Genomic DNA, 21,890 nt, shown 5'->3' with positions numbered 1-21,890 from the left:
AGTTAAATCATTATATCCCAAATGCAGGCCATCAAAGAATCTTGGTTTACTATGAAATACCTAATTCCTCCCACACAGCTGTTCTACAGTACATAACACACTCTGAGGAATTCTCCTTTAAGGAATTTCACCATATTTAAACATAAGCCTACAGGATATTTTCATGACTGCTCAGCGGATTATTCTGCTGATTTTCAGTAAGCTTCAGCTCCATAGGGCCTCCTGTTATTTGTTTGGGTGGTTCTGAACAGGGATAGAGTAAATTCACAGGACTTTTTTGGATTTCAGCAAACTCTAAAAGCTAGCTACCATTCTGATGGGTATTTCTACCCCTGTTTACTCTTCATTTTTATCCCTCACAAAAAAAGATGGAGAGGAGATAAAAAGAAGTAGTGGGGAAAGAAGTGATAACTCACTAGCTGAAATTTATTTCTAACTGTAAGTCAGAAAAAATGTTTAGTAGTCTGTTTTTATTCAATCTCCACAGCAAGTCCTTTCACCTTAGGGTCAGTACACATTTAGATGTCCAGGAAATTCTACGTGGTATTCAAATCTTTAGTTAAGGTACTGGATATTTCCTTGCAAGGATGTTTTTAGCTGCTTTCTTTAGATTCTCAGAGAGTTTCATAAGTGAAAATGATTGAATCACCACTACATTGCAGCCTCCTGTATCACAGAAAACTTCAAATTCATAGTGCAGATCAATGAATCTAAAAAATAATGATCATGTAAAATTATCAGGTGACCAAAGTGAATACAATTACAAAAGTTTTTTCAAAATGAACAAAACTGTGCCCTGTACTTTCTGACATCTTAAAAAATATTCTCTCCAATGGTGATGGGTTATGCTATAATAATAATATTATACACATGAATTGTGTTTTATAATAACTTACAATCAATGTGAATCATCTTTTGCATGGATATAAATTTATTTTTGCACTTGGAAGAAAAAAATGCATATAAATGCTTATCTTTTATTTTATTTTTTTGTCTTTTTGCCTTTTTCTAGGGCTGCTCCCACAGCATATGGAGATTCCCAGGCTAGGGGTCGAATCAGAGCCATAGCCACTGGCCTACACCAGAGCCACAGCAACACGGGATCCAAGCCACGTCTGCAACCTAAACCACAGCTCACAGCAATGCCGGATCCTTAACCCACTGAGCAAGGCCAGGGATTGAACCCGCTACCTCATGGTTCCTAGCTGGATTCACCAACCACTGTGCCACGATGGGAACTTCTATAAATGCTTATCTTTGATGAGTATAAGTTCTGATCTACAATACTCACGTGTGCACTCGGGCTGAATTCCACTCCATGTGAGGTCAGGAAGGCAAGTACGTGTTGTTGACCCTTGGAGAAGATGTCCTTTTTTGCAGTGGAACTGTACAACACTTCCTACCTATAGAAAATTATGGAGAAAAAAAAATTGTCCCAATGCAATTTCAAATATGGAAAAAAATAGAAAAAAAAGCATGAATGAGAAATTGCTTTTAAAAGAAGTTCTGCGTGGTAGAGGATGGAAGGAAAATAAAAAATCTGATTTAAAATAAAATGGGGGAAAAAGACTAAAGAGGAAAACATATCTTTGAGGGAATATAATCATCAAATATTTGAGTATAATGTATACGTAGGCATGAATTTTTTTGCCATGATAGTTTAAAGAACATATATAAGATACCAAAAGGCCAATAAGCTACATATGAATATAAGATAGACAGATATATAAATAGAAAGTTAAATAAAGACAGGTAAATGAAGATGGATAAAGACAGACATGGAAATAAGGATAACTAACAATCTAGGAGGCAAATTAATATGGGTGACAGTAAATGTGATATGAGATTGGACACAAAGGTGTTTAATGAAAGTTGTAGTGGTAACAGAAAAATACAATGGAAGACTATAGCAATCTGCAATAAACTTTCAAGGCATGTGTAATTTAGAGAAATAAATAAAACAATGGTTCTCAAAGTAACCCAGTCTTAACTAGGAACTTGTTAAATATGCCAGTTCTCAAACCTTATCCCAGATCCACTGAATAAGAAACTCTTAGGGTTAGCAATGGCAATTTTTATTTTAGCAAGCTCTCCAAGTGATTTTAATGAACACTAAAGTTTGAAAACAACAGATATAACATCAAAAAAAAAAAGATAAGAACATTATGAGAAAATGTATGGTTAAAACATACATCATAAATTTTAGGGAAAAAAAAGAATAGTTTTGATTGGTTAGCATGGAGAATTTACACAGTGATCTGGGAAGCTGGGAGTAAAGTTGGAAGCAGTAAGCTATAGCAAAAAAGAAACAGACTTCAGAAGCATATACACTTGGCTTTAACAGAATTTGATGTTACTTTAATAAGGTATATCTCTTCACTGAGATTTAATTTCTTTTATATAAATTAATATGATATTATAGGATATATAATTCACTCTACATGGGCATGGAACATAAGTTTTCAATAAATTCTAGCCAAAATTATTAAGTCAGTGACCAATATTCAGTTTCTAAAGACTTTCAAATAGCAGTCTATAGCATTTGAATGTTTTTAATAAAAACATAAAGTTGATATAGCTTTAGGAGCAACTACAATTTATGTAGAAATTAATACCTTTGAAAAATTAAATTGGCCATTGTACAGAGAAACTGTGAAACTAGAATAATGCTGAACAGTAATTCTAATCATGAGGCTTGCATTGCCATTTTGGATTTGAATGGATAAAGCTTGACCAGTTTGTGGCAGTGGACATGGGAAGGAAGTTGTTTAGGCAAAACATTATAAAGAAAAATCATTGGGATTTGCTAAATGATTAGAGGTAGAAAAGATGGGATATTTAGGGTCACCATCATCTGGAGCCTGAGAATGTTCAATTGCTATCTTAGGGCTTTTCACATAGACTATGTTTCCTTTCTTCCCACCTCCCCCCTTAGTTTCTACTCCTACCTGCTAAAGCAACTCAGGCTAAACCTAATGTGACATAATTTGATACAAGATTTCATTTGGACCTTGAGATTAGGTATATTCCACCACATTTCATTTTCTTATTATAGCGAAGAACTATGCTTCAACTGAAACATTCAGTTCCAATAGTCATTCTCTTATAAACCATTTTTATCCTTCCAGTTATTTCTTATTATGTCTTCCATGACAACCTTAACTTTGTATCTAGGAGATCACTCATTCTCTGAATGCCCACTTTTTGTCCACAGCTACTACATTGCTCAACTCCAGGGAGCACTTTTCATGTCATATTCAATATAAATCCTTCAAATTATGCTCTACAGCATGCCATTCGCATACTCCCTGAAGTTGTGCAATATAGTGCTACAGATTATTTACTTCCTCATATGGTTTATATGACTGATCATGTGGATTTTGCAATTCTGTTCTTTTGTCAAACCAGCTCAACAGAACTCATCACCTCTATCAATCCAGCAATCTGACTTCAGGCTAGATCTCAGGTAATGGCCACCCTTCACTCATAAACCTTCCCTTGTTTAAACTACCATCAAAGACTGACTTCGCCTCCTAAATCTTTCTCAAACTTTTTTCCTCTTTTCCCGTGTCTACATCTTGATTTAGTCCTCAACGTTATTTCTCAATGGTTCCCAAACTTTAGCAGATATTATAATCACCAGAAGAACTTATCCAAACACAGATAGCTGAGCCCCACTCAGGAATTTCTGACTGGGTTACATCTGGGAGAGACCACAAAACCCACATTTCTAACATGTTTCCAGTTAATACTGTTGCTACTGGTCAGGGACCAAACTTTGAAAATTATCATTAAGGACAATTACAATAATCATCCAACTTGTATCCACTTCTCCAGTCTTGACCCTGATGAATTTATTTTTCACTCTAAAGTCAGAATGATTTATTTAACATGAAAGTTTGACTTTATCATTATTCTTCTTAAAATCTATACTGGCTCATCACCCCTAGGATAAATTTACATTGTGTCAACTTAGCAGATAAAAGCCTCCATAATCTGATCACTAATCCTCTCTCTAGATCACTCATCATCATTGCTCACTTACTTTTACTCAAATTGCGCTCATACAATACTGAATTTTAGAAGTTCCCACAATTTATACACATTTTCATGCTGTTCTTCTAACAGCGAATGCATTTCTCAACTATTTGTTCTTAGGTCTTACCCTAAAAGATTTACCTCAAAGTTTCTAGAAAGCCTTCCCTGCAGCAAACAGGCAGGAAAACTGCCTCTTTTATGTGCTTCCTTTGCTCCTTTCAATGTTACCAATGTTATCAATCTATCCTACAAAGCCATCAATTCCATCTGACACACACCAAGTTTCAGCTTTTCTTGGCTAGGGATCCTATGTTATTCACCATTATATACCAAGAACTTAGAAAAGTCTTGAAATAATTGGATCAACTGAAAGAATGGGGATTAATAATATAAAATTATGTAATTACTTAAAAAGATTTAACATGTCCATCAGTTTCTTAAAATGTAGTCATATCCCTTCTATAATATAAAGTTAAAACATTATTTATTTGAAAAGTACGTTTGAGTTATTGCATCAAACTACATTAGTAAGGAATGAGAAACATGATAGATTATATAGGTTTATTTTTTCTTTACTTCTAAGACATTTTCCTCATTACTGCACTCTTTTCTGAAGTCACCATAAATACTGCTTTACATATTAGCCAGACACTATAGAACTAAAATCTATTTAAAGTTTCTATATATGTCATGAACACGATTTGTGTGTGTGTGTGTGTGTGTGTGTGTGTGTGTGTGTCTTTTTAGGGCTGCACCCACAACATACGGAGGTTCCCAGGCTAGGGGTTGAATTGGAGCTGTAGCTGCTGATCTACAACACAGCCACAGCAATGTGGGATCCGAGCTGTATCTGTGACCTATATCATAGCTCCTGGCAATGCCAGATCCTTAATGCACTGAGAGAGGCCGGAGATCAAACCTGCATCCTCATGGATACTATTCAGATTCAGATGCATTTCCGCTGAGCCATGACAGGAACTCCCAGGAACACATTTAATAAAAAAAATTTTGTCAAATTCACAAATACTTATACCAAGTACTTACTATATGTGTAGAGTCATACACATTTAGTAACTGATTTTTACACAGAATTTGTTATATTTGTATCAATCATTAAAATATCCTCTAAGTATTAGTGCATTAATAATTTTTAGTGATAAATCCACTTAATAGTATGTTTTACACATTTCTCTATCCTTTTCCAACTTGCCATGTTAAATCCCCTTCTGACTATAAATAATTTCTAACATAAATAGTTTGAATATCCATGGAAAAATAGGTAACAACATTTTTTACATTACCTAATTCAAAATATTCTGGTAAAAATAATTTATGTACAATTTTTCCTACCAATATTTATTAATAAAGTGCTATTTGGAAGTTCCCTTGTGGTACAGTGGGTTAAGAATCCAGTGTGGCTGCAGCTGTGGCATGGGTTTGATTCTTGGCTCAGGAACTTCTGCATTCCACAGGTGCAGCCAAAAAAAAGTGCTATTTGTATAAGTGATTATACACAATGTGACCATTAATTAAAATAAATATTTTATATAAACATTTAAAAATATTTCATGTCAAGTTTTAATTGCAGTTAATATTTAAATAAAATTTTCTTTAAATTGGCCTAAACTAGCATGTTGTTTGCAAATGCATTATAAAATTATAGGCATGTCTAATTGTAATATGACTTATCTTCTTTAACTCTTATTCCCTCTTAAATGTTATATTTCAGTTCCTTAGTCATGTGTTAGACAGTTAGTCATAGGATTAACCAAAATTTTAGAAATTTAATTACATTTCAAATAAGATCTACCTTATCTTTCACGATGCTTTATATCAAATGACTCTTACTTTGCTAGAATTTCACCATATTTTTCATGACTAATTTTCAATATCAAATATTCCTATAACTGGAATATACAGTGTGGCTCCTAACAACTATATACATACATATGTGTGTGCGTGTATATATATATATATATGTATATGTATATATATATATGTATATGTATATATGTATATATATATACAAAATAAGGCATGAAAATGTATATGTTCCTTCTGTAATATTTTTCAATTATTTATATTTTGTTATGTTTATATTAAGCATTTACCCCAAGAAAAATTGAAGTAGCTTCTAATAAAAACCATACAAATATAAAATTAATAAAATTGAAGTAGAAAGGCCAAATCATAAAATGAAAGGATAAACACATATGCTTAAGCTGAGGCTCAAGGGGTTTTCTCTGACTGAGCATCAATTTTGGTCCTGAGCATTCTGAATGAGAAAAATTGAACATGGTGTTTTATGAGTTTTTACTAAAAATAATCAGAAGATTTTAATTTTAAATATTGAATGTTACTTTTATGTTTTCAAATTCATGTCATAGTTATCATTTAGAGACACTATGTAACACATCTGCCTCACGCAATGTATTTATGTACTAATTTCAGATATAAACCAGAAGTTATACATAATCACCATGGTTGTTTTGTTTTGTTTTGTTTTGTCTTTTGGAAAAGTCCCTAAATTCAAAAATCATATTCCCACTCATTTCATAAGGATTGTGTAAACCAACAGATGTAAGAAAGCCAAGTTTCAGAGGCCACTAAACAGAACACTGCATTTTTTATATATATGCTTAGGGATGCAAAAACACTTTTTTTTTTCTTTTAAAGTCTGAACATGGCAAAACTGTTTTGTGAGTGACAGGGAAAAAGTTCTATTCTAGCCACAAATTACTTTTTTTTTTTTTTTTTTTTTTTGCTTTTTAGGGCCTCACACACGGCACATGGAGGTTCCCAGGCAAGGGGTCGAATCAGAGCTGCAGCTGCCAGCTACAGCCACAGCACCACAGATCCAAGCAGCATCTGTGACCTACACCACAGCTCATGGCAACACTGGACCCTCAACCCACTGAGCAAGGCCAGGGATCTAACCTGCAACCTCATGGTTCCCAGTCAGATTTGTTTCAACTGAGCCACAATGGGAACTCCACAAATTACTTTTTCATATGAAACTGGATTCTACACACTAGTCAATATTCAACACTGAAGTTTAAAAGCAATGGTCTATTTTAAAAAAATTAAGGTGTCATTATATATACTTTATATCACATAGTAGTTTCTAATATATTCCAAAGTAATCTGAATTATGAATTAAACATGTAAATATTTTCTTCTCAAAAAATATGGATTAAAAATATCTTTTAGAGTGCTTTTGAACACCAGTCTGGTATTAGCTACCCATTTATGGCTTAGATTTTTTTCAACATGACTTTTAAAGAGTTAATAAGGACTACAGCTATAGATAGTAACCATTTGATAGAAATGAACAAAGTTTTAAAATGGTACTTAATTTACATCTTTGATCACATTGACAGTCAATGAATAGTCTCTCTTATTTCTCTAGTTCTCAACTTTCAAATCTTAAAAGCTGTCAAGTCTCAGAAAACTGCCAGCATATGTGGGTTTCTAGTATATAGTCTGTATCTTTACATATGTAAATATGAGCTGTATCTTTACATATGTAAATATGAGCTGATGACATACAGTTAAGAGTCATCAGATAAACCTCTTCTCACAGGTACAAGGTTGACCCAGGCATCTGGATATCCAAGGAAACTGCTGGGTAGGTGGTGTTTGGATAACTTTGCAGAAATGGTCAGTGTAGCATAGCGTTGAAAATTTTGGTCTTTCCTAAACTGCTCCAGGTAATTCTGACATTTTGATTATCAATATTCTGGTTTTCATTGACTACATGAAAGATAATTTTGACAAAAGAGTAATTACATGGGTAACACTCTTACATGGGTCTATGACTTGTGCCACGCCTTTGTTCTCTAAAGAATTCTACCTTGAAAAACGTTTTCATCTTGTAGTGTCCTGTAAAATCTTTTGTAAAAGTACTGGCTGTGAACTTTTTCTGGAATAGATATTTTTTCTATTAAGAACTATATTTACTATTCTCAAAAAAAAAAAAAAAGGCCTTCTGTAGGGTTGGCCTTTCTCTTTTTATCTGCTCTTAGCATTACTTTTTAAAATTAATTAATTAATTTATTTATTTACTTATTTTTTACTCAAATGAATATCACATCTATAGTTGTATGATGATCATCACAGTCCAATTTCACAGGGTTTCTTTATATCCAATCCTTTTCCTCCCAGCTCTGCAAGAGCTTCCATTAGACCACAGTTCAGCCAGGGCTGACTGAATGATGCCCAGCTTCTCTACATGCCTTTTCTCTTCTTTTGGAAGCTCTTTATTTCAACAAGTACTGTAGGCAGTGAAAGGAATAAAGCTAATTATTACTTGTTGGAGTCTTGTCTCAGGCATGCTGTAGGTTTGTTCAAGGTCCATTACTCTGCTGCTGTTGTCATTTGGATGCTACATTTAACAGAGAAGTGGGTCAACGCCTAGCACACCAGTGTAGATGCCAAACACATTTGAGCAGGATAAGGTAAATTTTATAAACACCGGCCCATGCTGTGTGACAGAACACCTAGTTGACTTAAAAGAGATGTGGGGAAGTTCCCATCATGGCGCAGTGGAAATGAACCCAACTAGGAACCATGAGGTTGCTGGTTCATCCCTGGCCTTGCTCAGTGGGTTAAGTATCTGGCATTGCCATGAGCTGTGGTGTGGATCGCAGATGCAGCTTGGATCCTGTGTTGCTGTGGCTGTGTGTAGGCCAGCAGGTATAGCTTTGATTTGACTCTAGCCTGGGAACCTCCACTTGCCATGGGTGCAGCGCTAAAAAAAGAGGAAGAAAAAAAAAAAGAGAGATGTTGGCATGGTTGTCCAGGTAATTGATTACTCTCAAGTTTGCCAGATATGATAAATAACTTCCTAGCTAGAATACCTAGGGAATTCCTTTTAAAATCAGATAGCTAAGAGGCTGTTTGATTTCTGTAATGTTTTTTTATCTACTTGGGTAATTTGGTTGCTCCTATATCATTCAACACTAGGATGAATTATGGATGCCAACCTGGCCACTGTTGTACCCAAGATTACTGTGTCTATGAAAGTGGGTGGTCCAGACTTGCTTTTGGAAATAGAAGCCAGAGGATGAAAGGTGTCAATAGCTAATCGCAGTAGCTGATCATGCTATCTATCTGTAGTTGATGATTTCTGTCTCTCTACCCCTCAATCAAGGATGCTTTCGTAGTCTCTGTAGTCAAGACAGAACTTTTTCACCATGGTTATTTTGGCAGGGTTAAAATCTTAGTGCTAAATATATTGAAATTAAATACCTAAAAGTCAGATTAAAACCATTTTATATTTTATTATAATTTTATGTAACAAGCCCTAAATCAATATAATGTGTCTTTCAAACCCCAGACCTCAATTTAAAGAGTGATACAGCAGTTAGTGAAATATGTATGTTTGGCATTTACTTCACAATTAATCTAGATGTTGCATCAATCATTTTGACAGCTACTTTCTTTACCATCAATGTATTTTTAGCCAAAAATTGTTCCAATTTATAATATTTTAGATAAAAAGAGAAATTATGTTGAGTACTTTTTCAACACTAGAGTTTCTGTCATCTCTAGCAACAGGTGACATATTCTTACATGTTGATAATTGCATCAATGTCTAAAAATATACTATACAAATCTTCATAGAAAAGGAGAATGAACAAATAAATCTATTAAAGAGAAAATTAAGAAATGAGATTACCCCTGCAATTTATAACTTTCTCCTTTCTGTTTTGTGCATCCCAGAAGTGGGGTTCCTACAGCTGTGATTTTATTTAACTCACTACTGGCCATGGTGATCAAACTAGAGATAGATAAAAAATCTCCAATACTTTGAGTCTCTCTCTGGAAATTTGAAATTGAAACTGAGACAATTAATCAGTTTATGTAGCTGAGATGTAAATAAAAACAGTGTATCCTTGGCCACATGGCCAATCTGCAGAGAAAATGAAGATACCGTGTAGTGGAAAAGACTGTCTACTGTTGTCCAGTTTCTAGATTGGAGGCTTGATAAATCTCACCTAAATCCCTTCTCTTGTAGCCATGTATACGTGGCATGTAATGCCTTTAGTTTTAAGCTATCTCAAAACAGTTTCTCTTACCTGTAAGCAGAGTTTTTCTCAACCAATAGAGTTGCCTTTTCTAGTTATTTAAGACTGTATTTATTTCGAATCCACCAATAAGTTGATATTAGAAATCATATAACTTTTTAATTCTACTGCTCTATATAGGTTTAGTAAATGTAATTTCTATATAAATATATATATATATATATACACACACAGACATACATACACACATATCTACTGAAAACATGCAAGAAAATTGATGTCTCTAACATACTCAGTGTATCATTTGGAATTTTAATAGAGATTAATATAATTACACTAGAATTTATAATATCTGAAATCATCTATTCAGAGTTATCCAGATAGAATATAATCATCTAATATATGTTTATTAGCTGAATAATATGAACCAGTGTTAGTTTAACTTTGTGATAACATTTTTCAATGATTATAATAGAATTCTTAAAATGCAGAGTGAATGATTCTATTCATTTAATTGGATGACTGCTCTAAACTCAATCTTATTCATTTCCATTTCTATTATCTCAAAGGGTATTTACTAGAAAGGGCTCAGATCTTTAGAAAATCATCTGATTTCGTGCTTAAGACATTAACATCAAAATTCTGAATCCTGTAAAAACATTGTCATCGACTTGATCTGTTACCAAAGCCAAGTCATGTTCTGTTTTTTTTGTTTTGTTTTGTTTTGTTTCGTTTTTGTCTTTTTGCCTTTTCTAGGGCCGCTCCCGTGGCATATGGAAGTTCCCAGGCTAGGGGTCTAATCAGAGGTGTAGCTGCCAGCCTGTGCCACAGCCACAGCAACCCGGGATCTGAGCTGTGTCTGCAACCTATGCCACATCTCACGGCAATGCCAGATCCTTAACCCACTGAGCAAGGCCAGGGATCGACCTGCAACCTCATGGTTTCTAGTCGGGTTTGTTAACCACTGCATCATGACGGCAACTTCAAGTTATGTTCTGTTTTAATTTCTTTGTCTATATTATGATGGTATATGATGATGGCTAATTCTGTCCATTTTCCAAGATTTAGATCAATTGATAAAACATTTTATGGAGATATGAAGCTAAATTTTCTGAAAACACTGATATAATAGAGACTGAGACACTGTTTTACACTTTCATATTGCCTAGATAAGCATAAGGAAAACAGGAAGAATTGGAAACACTATCAGATCAATGTTCACACTGTGCCTAAACTGCAGATAAATGGAAACTATTTTTAGCAAAAAAAAAAAAAACATGGCACTTTTGATGAGTACTACCTTCAGAAATGGATGTTCTAAGGTTCACACTGAATTTCGCACAAAATAGAACAATTTAGAAAACCCTGCAACACAAGGCAATTGGGTAACGTGTAAATGGACTATTTCTATTTACAATCAGTGTGCACTTTGGCTCCCCTTAGCCCCCTTTAATGAAAATCTTGCTGAATGTCTACATAAAATCTAAATTGGAATAAGCAAGAAAAAGCCAGCTACACATGACTAGGCATGCTAAAGAATTCTAATATAACAATCCAACACTGAGTTGTGTAATAAATTATTTATCCTGAAATTTTCCACATCAACAATAATGTTTAAAAATTATTTCAGTATTAGATACCTATTAAAAGATGAAAATCTTTAGTCTTATTGTCTTATTGAAGAGCCACATTTTTATATATTTGGTAACTCTGTCTCAGAAGTCTTTCTTTAACTTCTTCATCTATACTTTTCCTCAGAGTTCTGACTTTTTCCTGCAGAGTTTATTCATTTGCTTACTCAAATAATCTTTCTCTTACATATTAGCTACTCCCTATAGATTTTCCAATGCTTATAGTTAGCACTAATTTTTCTTTTATTTTATACCTGTGATCAGTTAGGCTGCATATTGAGGCATATTTTCCTTGTAATTCCGTTTATTTCCACTATTTTGTTGCTTGTTACCTTTGTGTATGTGTGTTTGTGAATGCAGACATAGAAGCATGCTTTTTATGTAGTTGCATTAATAGAACTTGGGCACATGAACCAAAGAAGCCTTTTGATCTAGTGTTTTATTAAATGTAAGTATTTATTTAAAGTACCCATTTGATGAAATAACTCAGGCAAGGGAAAGACCCATACTATATGACTTCACTTATACGTGGGATCTAGAAAGAATCAAAAACAAAAGCCACAGTGAGCAAGATAGTGTGGTACTGGTATCAAAATAGACATATAGACCAATGGAACAGAATAGAGAACTCAGAAATAAACCCAGACACCTATGGTCAATTAACCTTGGACAAAGGAGGCAAGAACATACAATGGGAAAAAGACAGTCTTTTCAGCAAGCATTGCTGGGAAACCTGGACAGCTGCATGTAAATCAATGAATCTAGAATGCACCCTCATACCATCCACAAAAATAAACTCAAAATAACTTAAAGACTTAAATATAAGACAAGACACCATCAAACTCCTGAAAGAGACCATAGGCAAAACATTCTCTGACATCAACCTTACAAATATTTTCTCAGGTCAGTCTCCCAAAGCAACAGAAATAAAAGCAAAAATAAACCCATTGGACCTAATCAAACTGACAAGCTTTTGCACAGTAAAGGAAACCAAAAAGAAACCAAAAAGACAACTTAAAGAGTAGGAGAAAATAGTTTCAAATGATGCAACTGACAAGGGCTTAATCTCTAGAATATGCAAACAACTTCTACAACTCAACTGCAAAAAAGCAAACAACCCAATTGAAAAATGGGCAAAGGACCCAAATAGACATTTTCCAAGGAAGATATAGAGATGGCAAACAAGCACATGAAAAAATGCTCAACATCCCTGATTATTAGAGAAATGCAAATCAAAACTACCATGAGGTATCACCTCACACCAGTCAGAATGGCCATCATTAATAAGTCCACAAAGAACAAATGCTGGAGGGGGTGTGGAGAAAAGGGAACCCTCCTGCACTGTTGGTAGGAATGTAAGTTGGTATAACCACTATGGAGATCAGTATGGAGATACCTTAGAAATCTATACATAGAACTACCATGTCACCCAGTAATCCCACTCTTGGATATATATCCGGACAAAACTTTCCTTGCAAAAGCACATGCACCCACATGTTCATTGCAGCACTATTCACAATAGCCAAGACATGGAAACAACCCAAATGTCCATGGACAGATGATTGGATTAGGAAGATGTGGAATATATACACAATGGAATACTACTCAGCCATAAAAAAGAACAAAATAATGCCATTTGCAGCAACATGGATGGAACTAGAGACTCTCATACTGAGTGAAGTAAATTAGAAAGAGAAAGACAAATGCCACATGATATCACTTATATCTGGAATCTAATATAAGGCACAAATGAACGTTTCCACAGAAAAGAAAATCATGGACTTGGAGAATAGACTTGTGGTTGCCAAGGTGGATGGGGAGGGAGTGGGGTGGTTGGGGAGCTTGGGGTTAATAGATACAAACTATTGCCTTTGGAATGGATTATCAATGATATCCTGATGTTTAGCACTGGGAACTATGTCTAGCCACTTATGATGGAGCATGTTAATGTACAAAAATAGAATGTGTACATGTATGTATAACTAGTTCACCATACTGTACGTAGTAAAAATATAAATTGTATTAGGGAAATAACTATTAAGAAATAATTTAAAAAACCAACAAAAATCCAATTTATATAAAAAGATATCAGATCTGTGGTTGCCAGAACAGGGTGTATGTGTGTGTATGTGTATATATATGTGTGTGTGTGTGTGTGTGTGTGTGTGTGTGTGTGTGTATACATATATATGAAACCATTGTGCTGTACATTTTAAACTTATACAGTGATATATGTCAATCATATCTCAGTAAACCTGGAAACAAATGATTAAAAATTGCACTCACTTGGAATCCAAATGTATTGTTCTGAGATCCATGTCGTGGCACTCCTGGGTTGTCACATGAGGTACGAGTAGGTTCTAAAATAAAGATTAAAATGTAATATTCCTTTAAAAGTTAAAATTTTATTTAATTGTATATCTCTCCCACATAAAATAATTATAATTAATTTTAAGATATCCTGGATTTAATTAAAGGGCCCTAGATAACAATAAAGAATATAATCTAATAGATCTCTCCATAGACAGAAGCCTGCTAATCTTAAAGCAAGAAATCTAGGTACACTGAAGTTTTACATGAATTATGCAATTCTTGAGCCTTGAACCCTTCTAATATAAAATCACTTGACATACAGTTAATTCTATGAATAAAGTTAAGGGAAAATGAAGGATATGAGAGAGGAACACATGCATGAAATATTTGTTCAAGGACTTTGCTCAGTTATAGTCACAAGCAAGGTAATAGTTCCTTCAAGAAGTAAATTTTTTTTCCCAGAAACATGACTTAGTTCTTTGGATTTTTCAGACACCTGTAGGGGATTCAGGCATAAAAATGGTAGGGTTTTCTCTTAGTTGGCTGCTTGTATGACAGGTTATTTGGTTAATTTACTCAACATGGAATTTAATTTTAGGAGAGAAGAGAACCCTCATACACGGTTGGTGGGAATGTAAATTGGTATAGCCACTGTGGAAAACAGTATGAAGCTTTCTCAAAAAGCTAAAAATGGAATTATCATATGACCCAGCAATTCCATTTCTGGGTACATATCTAAAAAAAACGAAAACACTAATTTGAAAAGATACATGCACCCCAATTTTCATAGCTGGATCATTTACAATTGCCAAGATATGGAAAAAACCTAAGTGTCAATCAAGAGATGAATGGATAAAGAAGATGAAAGTATATATAAACAAAAGAATATTACTCAGACATAAAAAAGAATGAAACTTTGACATGTACAGCAACATAGATGGACTTGGAAGGTATTATGCTAAGTGAAATGTTAGACAGAAAAAGACAAATACAGTATAACTTACATGTAGAATCTATAAAAACACAACTAGAGAATTAAAAAAAAAGAAGCAGAAACACAGATATAGAGAACAAACCAGTTGTTGCCACCAGAAGAGGAAATGTGGGGGGATAAATAGGGGTAGGGGATTAAGAGGTACAAACTATTATGTATATAGTTTATGTATAAAATAAGATATAAGGATATATTTTACAACATGGGAAATATGGCCAACATTTTATAATAACTATAAATGAAGTATAACCTTTAAAATTGTGAAATACTCTACTGTGCACCTGTTACTTACATAATATTGAACATCTACTATACTTCAATTTAAAAAAGATAATAATCAAATAAATTTTAGGATTATAGATATGTACTCAGAGCCACTTTGAAATTAAGGTACCTTTTTATATTTTTGAATCAAGTTTAATTTCATTTGAATATGTTTTATTAACTATAAAGATCTACATAAATATTACTATTCATGCTATTAATCTAGAAGTTATTTTTCTTTTTCATTTCATTGATAAATAGGAAAACTATTTCAAGTGTTTCTTCTGAAATTTTTAAGTAGTAAAAATAATACGTTTAACAATATTGTTTTTAGTGCCTGCTAAATTCTCTTATATTTTACATTTTTTCCACATTTAGCTGACTATATTTTATAGGATAAAGAAAATCATTATATGTCACTACTACCCATTCACCTCAAAAGTACTGAACGTTATCAATCTCTGCTTAATATTACCTATGCAGTGAGGTGATGAACCACTCCAAGTGCCATCTGCTTGACATATTCTAGTGCTCGATCCCACTAATATGAAAGGAGAGTTGCAGCTGAATGAAACCTCTGATTGGTATATAAAGCTTTTGCCTTCTCTTTTCCCTTGGGCGGGTATGCCAGGGTCACCACAAAACTTTGCTGGAAGTGCAAAGAAAGATAATTATACAACGATTTGCATTCATCAGACTAAACGATTTAGAAAAATAGTGAAAATAACTGGAATACTGCATTAATGTGACATGCTACCCATGTTAATCTACCCCAATGAAAAAAAAAATTAGCTTTTGTCTACATGAATAAACCTTGACTATTCAACCCAGCATTATATTTTTTTTTTTTTTTTTAATCTTTTCTTTTGTCCGGGAATTTGTTTTTATTTATTTATTTATTTTTTTTTTTTTTTAATTTTATTTTCCCACTGTACAGCAAGGGGGTCAGGTTATCCTTACATGTATACATTACAATTACAGTTTTTCCCCCACCATTTCTTCTGTTGCAACATGAGTATCTAGACATAGTTCTCAATGCTATTCAGCGGGATCTCCTTGTAAATCTATTCTAAGTTGTGTCTGATAAGCCCAAGCTCCCGATCCCTCCCACTCCCTCCCCCTCCCATCAGGCAACCACAAGTCTCTTCTCCAAGTCCATGATTGATTTTCTTTTCTGAGGAGATGTTCATTTGTGCTGGATATTAGATTCCAGTTATAAGTGATGTCATATGGTATTTGTCTTTGTCTTTCTGGCTCATTTCACTCAGTATGAGATTCTCTAGTTCCATCCATGTTGCTGCAAATGGCATGATGTCATCCTTTTTTATGGCTGAGTAGTATTCCATCGTGTATATATACCACATCTTCCGAATCCAATCCTCTGTCGATGGACATTTGGATTGTTTCCATGTCCTGGCTATTGTGAATAGTGCTGCAATGAACATGCGGGTGCATGTGTCTCTTTTAAGTAGAGCTTTGTCCGGATAGATGCCCAAGAGTGGGATTGCAGGGTCATATGGAAGTTCTATGTATAGATTTCTAAGGTATCTCCAAACTGTTCTCCATAGTGGCTGTACCAGTTTACATTCCCACCAGCAGTGCAGGAGGGTTCCCTTTTCTCCACAGCCCCTCCAGCACTTGTTATTTGTGGATTTATTAATGATGGCCATTCTGACTGGTGTGAGGTGGTATCTCATGGTAGTTTTGATTTGCATTTCTCTTATAATCAGCGATGTTGAGCATTTTTTCATGTGTTTGTTGGCCATCTGTATATCTTCCTTGGAGAAATGTCTATTCAGGTCTTTTGCCCATTTTTCCATTGATTGATTGGTTTTTTTGCTGTTGAGTTGTATAAGTTGCTTGTATATTCTAGAGATTAAGCCCTTGTCAGTTGCATCATTTGAAACTATTTTCTCCCATTCTGTAAGTTGTCTTTTTGTTTTCTTTTGGGTTTCCTTTGCTGTGCAAAAGCTTTTCAGTTTGATGAGGTCCCATGGGTTTATTTTTGCTCTAATTTCTATTGCTTTGGGAGACTGACCTAAGAAAATATTCATGATGTTGATGTCAGAGAGTGTTTTGCCTATGTTTTCTTCTAGGAGTTTGATGGTGTCCTGTCGTATATTTAAGTCTTTCAGCCATTTGGAGTTTATTTTTGTGCATGGTGTGAGGGTGTGTTCTAGTTTCATTGCTTTGCATACAGCTGTCCAGGTTTCCCAGCAATACTTGCTGAATAGACTTTCCTTTTCCCATTTGATGTTCTTGCCTCCCTTGTCAAAGATTAATTGACCATAGGTGTCAGGGTTAATTTCCAGATTCTCTATTCTGTTCCATTGGTCTGTCTGTCTGTTTTGATACCAGTACCACACTGTTTTGATGACTGTGGCTTTGTAGTATTTCTTGAAGTCTGGGAGAGTGATGCCTCCTGCTTGGTTTTTGTTTCTCAGGATTGCTTTGGCGATTCTCGGTCTTTTGTGGTTCCATATAAATGTTTGGATTGTTTGTTCTAGTTCTGTGAAAAATGTCATGGGTAATTTGATAGGGATTGCATTGAATCTGTAGATTGCTTTGGGTAGGATGGCCATTTTCACAATATTGATTTTTCCAATCCAGGAACATGGAATATCTTTCCATTTTTTTACATCTTCTTTGATTTCTTTGATTAAGGTTTTATAGTTCTCGGCATATAGGTCCTTTACCTCTTTGGTTAGGTGTATTCCGAGGTATTTGATTTTGTGAGGTACAATTTTAAAAGGTATCGTATTTTTGTATTCCTTTTCTAATGCTTCATTGCTGGTATACAGAAATGCAACTGACTTCTGAATGTTAATCTTATATCCTGCCACTTTGCTGAATTTATTAATCAGTTCAAGGAGTTTTGGGGTTGAGTCCTTAGGGTTTTCTAGGTATAGAATCATGTCATCTGCATACAGTGACAGTTTGATCTCTTCTCTTCCTATATGGATGCCTTTGATTTCTTTTGTTTGTCTAATTGCTGTGGCTATTTTTTAAAAAAATTAGTCTGAGTCAAATATTTTCCACCAAGTAGTTCACCTTAACAATTGTGGTTTTTTTGTTTTGTTTTGTTCTGTTTTATACTGACTAGAATCAAACCGCATATTTGTATACATAGGCAACAAAGTTGGAGTGTGTTCTTGAAAAGGCATGTGATTCAGATAGCTCTATTGGAAATAACCCATAATGATCTATGGTTTATGGTAGAAGATTTTTGAGTGTTTTCTGAAGAGAGAAGAAGGCCATCAGAATCTAAATCCACACAAAACCAAGGAATCTCCATATTCTAAAACTACTGAAGAGAGCAACTTGACAAAAGTCCTAAACAAATTGATTAGATGATTCCATTAAACAAATATTTTTAAGTATTAAAAAGCAGCCATTATTCTAGGTAATTTTAGGGGCTTGGACCTATTAGTAAGCCAACTAAGTTTCCTGCGCTTATGGAGTTTATGTTTTCGTGAGGAAAGCAAACTAACAAATATAATTAATAAGTAAAAAAAATGTAGCATGTGGGAAGGTAATTTCTATGGGGAAAAATACTGTGAGAGAAGATCAAGACTGTGTCTGTGTGGATGTGATAGATGGGAGGAATGGTAGTGGATCTGAATAAGGCGGCAAGGGAATCTATCACTGGAAAAGATTTGGAGGGAAAAAAGCATTTAGCCATGCTGAGCTCCCAAGAGACAGCATTCCAGTAGAGAAAGAGCATTGTCAATCCCTGTGCTGGGTCAAATCTAACGTGTTGAAGGAGGAAAACGGCCAGTTAACGTTGGAGTAGAGTAAGCACACAGAAGTGTAGCAGGGGATGAGATCAGATGGTTTTAAGTCTGGTAGATAACTAAGGCAAAGTATACTAGAACAGATGTTTGCATTTTTTTTTAAATTTTAGTAAAAAATATGTAACATATAATCTGCCATTTTATCTGTGTTAAAGTATACTCAGTTTTTAAATTTGCAGATTCAGCGCCTGAAAGCTTACTTCCCTGTTAGGCAAACAAATAACCAAATATTTTAAAGTATAAAGGCAACCTTAAGATGGTTATAGGTTGAGCGACTGTAAAATGCATCATCTCAACCAAGGTAGTTTTGAGAGAAAAAGAAGGTCACATAACAGAATAAAAAAGAAATGCTCCCTGTAATAAATGAATATCCTAATTATAGAGTACCTCAGTCTAAAGCTAAATGTTCAAAGAAAGACCTTCATCAGATTTTTTTAAACCTCTTTATAGAAGCTATTTTTTTTTCTTTTAAAACAGTTAAAATGAAAAGGTAATCATAAAGTAAATATTAAAACAAAACCAATTGGAGAAATGTTCAGAGTAAAGTAACACATGTAAAATAAACATTAGTTATTTTTTTTTTTAATTTTCACCATTTCTTAGAAAAGCTTAGTGAAATTTGGCATCCAACCACTTCTACCAATATAACATAAACCCTAAAGTCCAGAGTCCTTGTTTTATTAGTCTTTGTATCTTTAGCACTTTTTTTTGACCATGCCTGTGGCATGCAGAAGTTTCCAGGCCAGGGATTAAACTGTCACCACAGCTGCTACCAGAGCCACAGCAGCGACAAACCTGGACCTGCTGAGCCACATGGGAACTCTTTTAGCACATTTTCAATTCTGAATATTTCCCCAGTGAACATTCTCAATGGGCATTTCAGTTTACCAATCATTTCTATCACTAAGTTATTTCCAAATCTACTTCTGAAGTATTTCTGTTACATTTTTTTCCTAAGTCATTCATCTCAGAATCTTATCTTATTCAGTAAGAAAAGAAAGGAGAGATGCAACTATATAAATCCTCAAACTTCCCATCATTCTGTCTGTATTCTACTGTAAGATTTTCATGTAATAAACCAGACAACCTCTTGGTGTTAGGTTTAGAGGCTTAAGATACAGGGTTAAAAGACTTCAGTTCACAATGGTAATCCATTCATCTGTCATGGATATTTAGGTTGTTTCCATGTTACATTTAGAATGGATTAGCAATGAGAGCCTATTGCATACCACAGGGAACTATATCCAATCTCTGCATAGAACATGATGGAAGATAATAAGAGAAAAAGAATGTATATATGTGTATTCCTAGGTTACTTTGCTGTACAGCAGAAATTGGCACAGTGTAAATCAAATATACTTTAAAATTAATAAATAAATGATGCTAAAAAGGCTTCAGTTCACACTGATTTAAACTTTAAGATAAAAAGCTATAATGTGAACAAACTTAAGCAGAAAAAATGTTCCTATTTATTAACTATCTAAAGTGGATGAATTTGCCTATTCAATAGATAACAGAATTATCTCTTATGTCTACCTTCTCTGAATTGGAACTTATACTCTACCTTTTACTAGTAATATGACCTTAGGGCACATAATAAAGCCCCAAATGATGGCAGAGTTACCCAGTGTCCTTACAATTTGTCCTCTCTCTCTGAGCCTAAGTGTCATTATCTACTAAAATGTCATAACAAACCATAGTTACCCAAGAGTCCTGTTATGTGTAGTAAAAATAATGTATGTAAAGCACTTGTAACAGAGTTAGCCTTATTATATTTGGATGTTTATTACAATTTAAATGTCAATACTGGGTCTTTTGTGGGTCCATATAAATTTTTGGATTGTTTTTTCTAGTTCTAGTACCCAAATGACATGGGTAATTTGATGGGGTTTGCATTGAATCTGTTGATCGCTTTGGGTAGTATGGCCATTTATACAACATTAATTTTTCCGGTCCTTGAGCATGGGATATCTTTCCATTTCTTTATATCATCTTTGATTTCCTTGATTAATGTTTTACAGTTATTAGCATACAAGTCTTTCACCTCCTTGGTCAGGTATATTCCAAGGTATTTGATTTTTTTCAGGTGCAATTTTAAAAGGTATTTTATTTTTGTATTCCTTTTCTAATATTTCATTGTTAATACACAGAAATGTGATTTATTTCTGAATGTTAATCTTATATCCTGCTACTTTGCTGAAGTTATTGATAAGTTCAAGTAGTTTTGGGGTTGAGTCCTTAGGGTTTTCTGTATATAGTATCATGTCATCTACATACAGTGACAGTTTTACCTCTTCTCTTCCTATTTGGATGCCTTTTATTTCTTTTGTTGGTCTGACTGCTGTAGCTAGGACTTCCAATAATATGTTGAATAACAGTGGTGAGAGTGGGCATCCTTGTCTTGTTCTTGATTTTAGTGGGAAGGTTTCAGGTTTTCCCCATTGAGTATTATATTTGCTGTGGCTTTCTCACAAATGGCTTTTATTATGTTAAGGTATGTTCCCTCTATATCCACTTTGGTAAGAGTTCTTGTCATGAATGGATGTTGGACTTTGTCAAATGCTTTCTCTGCATCTATTGAGATGATCATGTGGTTTTTGACTTTTCTTTTGTTAATGTGGTATATGATGTTGATTGATTTGCATATGTTGAATCATTCTTGTGAACCTGGGATGAATCCCACCTGGTAGTGGTGTATGATCTTTTTTATATGTTGTTGTTCTGAGGAACAAAAACCAAGCAGGAGGCATAACTCTCCCAGACTTCAGGCAATATTACAAAGCCACAGTGATCAAAACAGTGTGGTACTGATATCAAAATAGACATA

The 21,890-nt window shown here is 34.3% G+C and overlaps 1 protein-coding gene across 6 annotated transcripts in view; it reads right to left on the bottom strand.

The window, feature by feature from the left end:
- CSMD3 (CUB and Sushi multiple domains 3) overlaps positions 1-21,890 on the bottom strand; it is a 1,223,593-nt gene that overhangs the window by 26,982 nt on the left and 1,174,721 nt on the right. For all 6 annotated transcript variants that reach the window (XM_021090582.1, XM_021090583.1, XM_021090584.1 and 3 more), the window contains 3 exons: positions 15,745-15,918; positions 13,985-14,058; positions 1,292-1,403 (listed from right to left, as the gene is read on the bottom strand). In XM_021090582.1, coding sequence (XP_020946241.1) covers positions 1,292-1,403; positions 13,985-14,058; positions 15,745-15,918 — 360 coding nt within the window. The remainder of the gene's footprint in view (positions 1-1,291; positions 1,404-13,984; positions 14,059-15,744; positions 15,919-21,890) is intronic.

The sequence above is a fragment of the Sus scrofa genome, chromosome 4, assembly GCF_000003025.6.
Source record: "Sus scrofa isolate TJ Tabasco breed Duroc chromosome 4, Sscrofa11.1, whole genome shotgun sequence".
In the NCBI taxonomy this organism is placed as follows: domain Eukaryota; kingdom Metazoa; phylum Chordata; class Mammalia; order Artiodactyla; family Suidae; genus Sus; species Sus scrofa.
Note: the sequence above shows the minus strand (reverse complement) of the source record. Positions and strands in the feature narration are given on the sequence as shown.